Here is a 9,128-nt window from a genome sequence, read left to right on the forward strand (position 1 = left end):
GTTTGGCATGTTTGGCATGCAGTTTTGCACAGCAGAACAGACCCAGACCTGAGGTTAGAAACAGAAGCAGTACATAGGGATGATCCAGGTATGGATGGATGTGTGGGTGACTATCAGTCCTGTTTGATCCAGTACTGAGGCCTACCAGCATGAGCCTGTGGGACTTTCTGCCGCAGAAGCCCTGCAGACCCAGGCAAACCAGCATGAACAGGTGACTCTAGTCCTAACCTGGTACCAGAAGAGTTACTGATCTTGGTCAGGGATCTCTCTCTGTCTTCCCTTCTGTCTCTGACTCTCATTCTTTCTCCTCCTCTCTCATTCTGTTCTTTTCTTTCTTTTTCATGAGGGAGATAAGATTAGATGAGATGGTACCTGATGTATCTTTGAGGACTAACATAATATCAGGACATTGTTAGATTGGCCATTCATTTAAAAATGAGGAAAGTTACGAATTTCCAACTTGGTGGAACATCCTAATGTGAGCACAGTCATGCCATCAAACAGGTTAGGAAATAGAAATGAACCATGTTTTCTACAAATCACACCCTCTCACTGAAACCCAAAGGGAGCTGATGATTCTTGATGTGTAACCCTCTAAGTCAGTTCTGGCTTTTTCCCTTTTATGTAAATCAAAATAATCGAATTGGTTGTTCTCTATTGAGGTCATGGGTGACATCAGGACAGTTATCTGCAGCATGTTCCTTCTCCCTGCTACACTATCTTTCACACAATGAAGCTGACACAATTCATTTGTTTATGTCCTCTAGGAAAACAAATAGCTTGTTTGCAGGATGTGACTATTCAAATTATTGCTGCTATATAGGCTTTTGTTCAGAGCCTGTGGTCATGTGTGGGTGACTATCAGTCCTGTTTGATCCAGTACTGAGGCCTACCAGCATGAGCTGGTAGGATATCCCTCTGGTGGATAGAGGTGACCATGTAAGGATTTGGTTTACATGATACCAAGGAACAAATCCCTTTAGATGAGACTTTCATGAAGACACAAGAGATTCTCAAAGCTTTCTGATGCAGATGAATCCCTCCAGTGCCTGTAAGAGGCTAGGACCTCAAAGGATCCCTGCATTCATGAAAGCCATTTAGTGTAGCACCAGCTGCCACAGAAAGTACTTGGGCTCACTAAGTTGTGGGAAACTAATTTGGGAAGAACATTGCAAGCAGAAATGCTATTTGTACATATGAGAGATTACTCCATCCACAGTTGCATCAAGTCAGGGGCACAGCCTGCTCTAGTTAAGTCCTGGATGCCATTTCTACTTAATTGGGGATGTCAATGTAAGTACATTTGGGCAGGAAGGAAAGGCCCAGTATTGGATCTTGCTCTGTTATTAACCACACAGCATCACACAATGAAGTTCTGATCTTCCCTCATCTGAAAAAGGGAGATACTAATTTATGGGGGACTGTTTTGAGACTCAGAATGGATAATGCCCATGGTATGGGATCTGTTTGTAACTGTCACATAAGGCATGCTGTCCAAGAAAACAAAGCACAACTGGGATGAAAATGGTTCAAAGTTTATTAAAAACCACTTAGGTAATAATTCCTGCTACTAGGAAGATAAAGTGATTATGAAAACAAAAATCTGGACACAAGAACATGAGTAGGATAAGAAAGAAAGCATGATCATGTAGCCCATTGATCAGCCAGAGAAACCTATGGGAGAGCCGTGAGGATTTGCTTTTCTAAGTTACAAAGAGAGAAGAGAGTGAAGATCTTGACTTAAGATCAAAGGCAACAACATAACTCTGTGCAGATGTTGGTGTTTGGGGAGTTGAGCATCATCAGCAAGACTGGCAGCAGCTGGACTCACAGCCCTGGCTTAGGCAACCAGGCAGGCAGACACAGGTGGGGTGGTAGCAGGTCCTAGTGCAGTAAACGGGTCCAGAGCAAACTGGCTGGCAGCAGCTGGACCCACAGCCACTAGACCCACCGCAGCAGTTGGACCCACAGCCACTAGAGCCACAGCAGCAGGGCTGGCAGCAGCTGGACCCACAGCCACTAGACCCACCGCAGCAGTTGGACCCACAGCCACTAGATCCACCGCAGCTGGGCTGGCAGCAAGGCTGGCAGCAGCTGGACACACAACAGCAGGGCTGGCAGCAGGGTGTGCGGCAGCAGCTGGTCACACAGGTTGGTTGGAAGCAGGTCCTACAGCAGGTGGTTTGGCAGCAGGGCTGGCAGCAGCCGGACCCACAGCCGGACCCACAGCAGCTGGGCTGGCAGCAGGGTGTGCAGGAGCAGGTGACACAGGTTGGTTTCCAGCAGGTGGTCCTGCAGCAGGTGGTCCTGCAGCAGGTAGGCTGGCAGCAAGGGGAGCAGCAGCAGTCACTCATGGTGTCAGGTGTGGATGGTGGGATCCTGTTTGTTCACAGGTGAGTTTCTGTGATATGAGAAAGAGTGTTTTACTGAGGCTTTTATACCGTAGACTCCCAATGTTGGGACCAATAAGGACTTTTCCTTGTATTTTTTTCTTGTTGTTTTTGGCCATTAGTGAATTGTTAAGGAAGTTTTCCTCTCTGTTGTTTTGTTGTTTTGAAAATTATTTTTAATCTTTTTCTTAATTGAGAAGGCTATTTATGAATGTTTTCCAGAAATGAAAAAGGCAGGAGTCATCATCAGCATAATTTCTACTTATGTGATATCATCTGGTCAGGTGATCTTTCCCACTGTCTTGGGAAGGGTCAGAACAGCTCTCCCACCTGGATCTGCTTCCTTTAGCTGCATGTTAATTGGGAAGTGCTATGAGAATTTCAGGATTCTGATCCTTTCTTTTTTGTCATGTACTGATATCCTGTAGGGTCCAAGACTGATCACCCAGTCAAGTCTGATTCAAGGCTACAATGGGGATCTAAATCTAGGGCAATCTACTTTATGTGTATATTGAATTTCCATCAGAGATATTTGGGTAGAAAGTGATGGGCACACTGTATTTCATATGGAAATCAGCACGTTAACAAGAAGACGGTGACAATTTCCAAGTATAGGCATTCAGAGAGAAGCAATACATGAAGGTTCATCTTTATTTTCTGGCCTTCTCAGTGAGCTCAGATGAGATACCCCAACTTGCACGTTCTTGCCTTTACATGAGGAGAGTTACAGGTTCCATGGGATTGGTCTCCAGATATTTTTAATCTGAAAATTCATACATTTTAACAAGTGGGAAAACTTCTCTGCCATGATTTCTTGAACAATTTTTTTTCCTGTGGGAATGTATGTAGGCATGAGATTGTCTTGTCACAGGAAAAGTGTGTAGTTAACATTAGTACACAATATTTAGATAGTAGATAGCATTAGTATAAGAAAACAATATTTCAATATGGTACTGTCAGCAGTGTCTCCTGCCGACTCTGATGACATGAGCCTTCTGAATTTTACTGGAATGTACTCATGTTTTAAATTTACATTTCTTTGATGACTAATGTATAGTAAACATTTGTTGCTTCTTTTTCCTGTTTCCAGGAAGAGGTGTTTCTTTTTGCCATGTTTCTTCCTGGTTGTCAGTTTCTTATTAATTTCATGGATTCTGGACATGTGTTTTGAATATGTATATATTTTAGTATATATAGAGAAAGATATGTGTAGATATTTTATATGGGTGATGGATAAATATCTTCTGGCCTGTATCTGTTGATTCCTTGTGTTTAACATATTTCATTCCATTCTGCATTTCACTCTCTTAGTGTTGTCTTTGGGTAATTAGAAGTGCTACTTTTAATATTTAATAGTTTAATGATACAGTAAATCAGTTTTCCCTCCTTAATTTGGCACATGAAATGTTTTGCTTAACAATCCTTTTAGTAGCTCAATATCATGAAGCTATTCTCTTCTAAAAGCTTTATTGTTTTATCTTCTATACTTGCTTCTAAAATTTAGTTTTAATTGATTTTTATATAGTTTATTTTTTTCCTGAGGTAGAAAGTGCCATAGTAGATTTTTGTTGTTGTTGTTGTACTGAGGATTGAGCCTAGGGTATTTACCAATGAACCACATCCCTGGCCCATTTTACTTTTTATTTTGAGACAGGGTCTCACTAAGTTACTTCGGGCCTCACTTTGTTGAGGCTGGCCTTGAACTTGTGATCCTCTTTCCTCAGCCTCCAGAGTCACTGGGATTACAGGTGAGCACTACTCTGCCCATACCATGGCAGGATTCTGATGCATGCACTTTGTGTGTAATTGAAACTCTAATGTTTCCATGTGTGTGGGACATATATTTTCTTATATTTTTTCAAGTTATTTTTAGCCGATGATACATATGAAATAATATTACACAGAACCTGTGAAAATCAGATTCTTCCCTAGTGTTGGTTTGTTATTACTGTTTATTTGTGATTTTTCTTTCTTTTTAAAAAAATGTTTAAATTTAATTTGTTCTAATTAGTTGTGCATGTCCATAAGAATGCATTTATACATTTGGATAGATTGTACATAAATGGAGTGTAATCTCTCATTTTCTGATTATCCGTATTGCAGGATCACATTGGCCATGTAGTCATATGTGTACATGAGGCAATAATGTTGATTTTTCTTAACAAATTCTGTTAAGTTTATAATCTTTACCATTTGTGGTCACTGAAATTTCTTCTTGGCCAGGAACTAATTAGACAGAGATATCCTTAAACTTCTCAAATGAACACATGCTTAGTCCTTGCTGAGGAGCCTCGTGCACCTGTTGGGGTATGCCTCCCACACTCAGCCAGACAGCTGACAACTCTGCCTGAGCTTTTACATCCCACTTGCTCTCCAGAGCTTCAACGTCATCCAGAGGTGAGAGCCTAGAGTTTTCTCAGGTCTAACTTGAGGGTGCATTAGCCTGCTCCCTGTTCACAGCATCCTGGATTCCCAGGAGAACGTCAGAACTTATCAAAGCCCCTGTGATCTCCTCAATCTTCAGTTTTTACTTTTAAGGGTTTGGTTATCTTATTGTTTTCCCAAACTCTATCCACAACCCTTGAGTAAATGCGCTGTTAAATCATAGCTTCTATTTGTTGACAGGAAACACATCCCAGACTTTTCATACTTAGTGAGTTCTAAATTAGCTCAAATAAAGATAGCCTTGCAAGAGGAGATGCTGGAGAACCACCAGACACATCAAACGATGATGCTTCTCTAGGAATGGACTAGCCCTGCTTTGCCCCTCCAGTGGCTGTTAGGCTTCAAGTTCCTACCATGACTATAGGCTGTTGGTTTTCGAGGGAGCTGTTACGCTAGGGGAGATGGGAATGAAAATAGGGCAAGTTAAAATGTCACAAAGGTCACCGTTCTTTCCAAGGCGCATTTTTCTTGAAAAAAAAAAAAAAAAATGCTCCCCAGAGTATTTCAAGCCTTTGGTTAATTCCAGAGTATTGAAAAAAAAAAAATTGCTTTAGCTCATTTTTTGCCAGTTTTCTCAATGTTTTCATGGAGGAGAAAATTTTTGGAAGTCCTTTCTGCTGGTTTTGCTCATGCCACTCTATTTTCATAGATATTTGTATCAGAATAGGAAGACTCCCTCCTAATCCTAGTCTTGTAAGCCTTTTATTTTGAATCATGCAAGGTGTATTCAAAAGTCGTCCCTAGTATGTTAACCACAGGAACTGCTTATTTTCTTTTGTTCAGGTGGTGAATTACATGAAATAAATTTCAGTCAATTTACATTGGTGGTAGAAAACAAATAAACCTACTTGGTTTTGTTGTGTTGATGTTTGAATGTCTTGTAGGATTATTTTTGTTTATATTTTGTTTAGGAATTTTGCTTCTCTGTGTTTTGCATGAGTGTTTCTCTCTGACATTCCTTTCTTGATGCACCCATGTAAGGTTTAGGTGTCAAATGTATATTGGACCCTTAAAACAAATTGGACATTGCTTCCTTTTTGTAGGGTGTCTAGGGGAGTTTAAAAGTTTATTTCTTCCTTGAATTTTTTGTTTAGTAAAATACACTGGTGGAAGATGGTGGTGTCTTCATGAAATGTATCAGAGTGTGAGAGGAGGCAGTGAAAGAAGACCAACATTTATGATTATTGATTAAATTTCTTATGTTTGTATACAAATTTTTAGATTTTCTATTTCTCATGCCAGTTTTAATACATTTTATTCCCAAGGAAATTACTCATTTAGGGGCAATTAAAACTTTTCAGTATGAAGTTTTTATAATATGGTCTAATGTGCTTCCTTTTTTGTAGCTTATAATTTTATGAAGAAAACATTTCAGCTTTTACACTTTACCTCTTGGAAGATTACTTTAACTTTGAGTACTTTTAATGTTATGAAATCTAAAACCATGTCCCATTACTATTTGTGATAGTTAAAAATCCTACTCTCCATTTTTCCTGAACAGTGTTGCCATGGTTTACTGATTTATATTTTATTTCATTTTTCATGGAAACAACACCACTCACAATATCAAAATTCTTGTAAGCAGAATAATGATCCCTCAATGATGTGCAGGTCCTAATCTCCTGTAAATGTGTCCTCTTTCAGGCTGGGGACTTTGCAGATAAGATTAAGTATCATTTTTTATCACCCCCCCCCTTTATTTTGGGTTAGCACCCACATATCAGAGAACACATCCAACCTCTGTTTTGGGGGGATTGGCTTATTTCACTTAGCATGATAATCTCCAGATCCAGCCATTTATCAGCAAATGTCATAATGTCATTCTTCTTTATTGCTGAGTAGTGCCCATTGTGTAATAGGGCATTTGTATCTAGGATATACAAAGAACTTAAAAAAAAAAAAAAGCAAAAAAACAGAAAACAAACAACAACAACAAAAAAAATGAAACAAAAATGCAAAAAACAAAAACAAACAAATAAAAAAACCCAACCCCAAATAACCCAATCAATAAATAAATGGGCAAAGAAACTAAACAAATTGGTACAACCACTCTGGAAAGCCATATGGAGGTTCCTCAAAAAACTAGAAATGGGGGCTGGGGATGTAGCTTAGTTGGTAGAGTGCTTGCAATGCAAGCACAAGGCCCTGGATTCAATCCCCAGCACCACAAAAAACAAAACAAAACAAACAAACAACAACAACAACAACAACAAAACTAGAAATGGAACGCCCATTTGACTCAGTTATCCCAATCCTTGGTATATACCCAAATAATAGTAAGTATCTTAAAGGGAGTGATCGTTCTGAACTATATGGGAACACCCAATGTAAATGTAAGGGTGCTTATTAGGAAAAGAAGGAGATAGGAGAGTGAGTGATATGGCGATGGAAACAGAAGTCAGATTAATGCAGGGTCACGAGCCAAGGAATGGGAGCAGCTCCAGTTTCAAAGTTGGAAGAGGCAAGGACACGGATTTTTCTCCTCCCACCTTGTTATGGTTTAGATGTGGTGTCCCCCAGAAGCTCATGTGCAAGACAATGCAAGAAGCTTCAGGGGAGAAATGATCAGGTTGAAAGAGCCTTAATCCCACGGGGATTAACTGAGTGGTAACTGAGGTGGTAGGTTGTGACTGAAGGAGTGGGAATTGGGGTGTGACTTTGGGGTATATATGTGTATCTGGCCAGTGGAATCTCTCTCTGCTTCCTGATCACCATGTGAGCTGCTTCCCTCTGCCACACTCTTCCACCATGACGTTCTGCCTCACCTTAAGCCTGGGGGAATGGAGCCTGCTATCTATGGAATGAGACCTCTGAAACCAGGAGCCGTTAAATAAACTTTTCCTCCTCTACAATTGTGCTGGTTGGGTCCCTGAGCTACGGCAGTGAAAAAGCTGGCTAAAACACACCTACAGAAGGAATGCATTCCTAGCCACAACTGAATTTGAGACATATGAGACTCATTTTGGACTTTTGACTTCCAGAACTTAAAGATAATAAATTTGTGTTTAAGAGGCCAAATTTGTGGTCATTTGTTAAGCAGCAATGGGAAGCAAATACCCTTTTTTCAATTCTGTGCCTGAACTTGACATCGATGTGACTTTCCATGATGACCTTTCTGAGGGCTCTCTTATGTTTCCAGAAGTTAAACTATCTATGTAATTATAGAGTTTGAGTTTAGAGTCAAATATTTCTACCCTCTGAAAATGCATAAACAAAATGTTGAGGGGAGAATTCCAAGGAGCAACTCTCCTGATTAAAAAAAAAATAAATAACCCATGCTTTCTCTACTTTGAAAAGAGTTGAACACATTAAAGAAAATTATCTGCAACAAACCCAGGTATTTTTCACAGTATATTTTAGGTATTGCTTTACATTCAATTCAAATCAGGAAAAATTTAACTGCTCAACTCTCTGAGGAAGAATTGTAAAAAAGAAAGTGGAGCATACTTGACAAGTTGGTAATGTCAAATTCATCACCTGGTGAACAAAAAAAAAAAAAAAAAAAAAAAAAAAAAAAAAAAAAGGATCCGTGCAACCATCACTGAATTTTATATGTAGTTTTTGGTTGTAAGATATGTAGCAGATAGGACAGTTGAGCTACATAAATATAATTAAAAGCATCATAAGCTCAATAGATATTTTTGACATAAATTATCCAACTAAAATAAAAAAAATTTGCTTCTGGGTTGTCATGAGGCAATGGCATTCACGAGGTGGATTACCAGTTGGGATCCACCCAACATTACAAGTGGTATTTTCCACAAAACTGAAGATAATATATATTTGCCTATTTTAAACAGAATTTTAAAAATGAGATGAAAGGAATCAGAGACAAAGAATGCAAAGCCATGTTCAAGGGTTATGTAATTTACTAAAACTTGATTGCAGATATTGTTTAAGGACATGTAGGTTTTCAAGGAGAAGGAACACCAAAAGAAATATCAAGTTCGTGAACTTGGAATAAGGAAAAGCACCAAAATAAATGCTGATAGTGTCCAGCAGAACCGCACGGGGTGATCGTTACACTGGGTGTCTTCTCTTCCCACAGATGAGATTGATTGCAAGATGTCTGCATCAGTTGCTAATCCATATTCCTTGATCGGCCTCCTGAAATAGAAATCCCAAAGAACAAATTTTTGGGTTGTGATGTATCCCTCTCTGCAGGTCTGTTACAGTTAGATATCTGGACAGTGCCTACAGGGAACCCCTAGAGTACTGAGAATCCCCAGAACTGTTGGGTGTGTGGAAGAAACTGTACTTCTCAAGGATGTGGCCCTGGTCATTTACTTGTTT

At 39.5% G+C, this 9,128-nt stretch overlaps 1 protein-coding gene across 1 annotated transcript; it reads right to left on the reverse strand.

Annotated features, from left to right (window-relative positions):
* Window positions 1-1,802: 1,802 nt before the first annotated feature.
* On the reverse strand, window positions 1,803-2,354 carry LOC306657142 (uncharacterized protein; the record flags this gene model as incomplete). Its single annotated transcript, XM_079132889.1, has 1 exon — window positions 1,803-2,354. The coding sequence occupies one exon, from the start codon at window positions 2,352-2,354 to the stop codon at window positions 1,803-1,805; it is 552 nt and encodes a 183-aa protein (XP_078989015.1).
* Between the last annotated feature and the right edge of the window lie 6,774 nt (window positions 2,355-9,128).

Source organism: Sciurus vulgaris (assembly GCF_902686455.1).
Source record: "Sciurus vulgaris genome assembly, chromosome: 3".
NCBI lineage: Eukaryota > Metazoa > Chordata > Mammalia > Rodentia > Sciuridae > Sciurus > Sciurus vulgaris.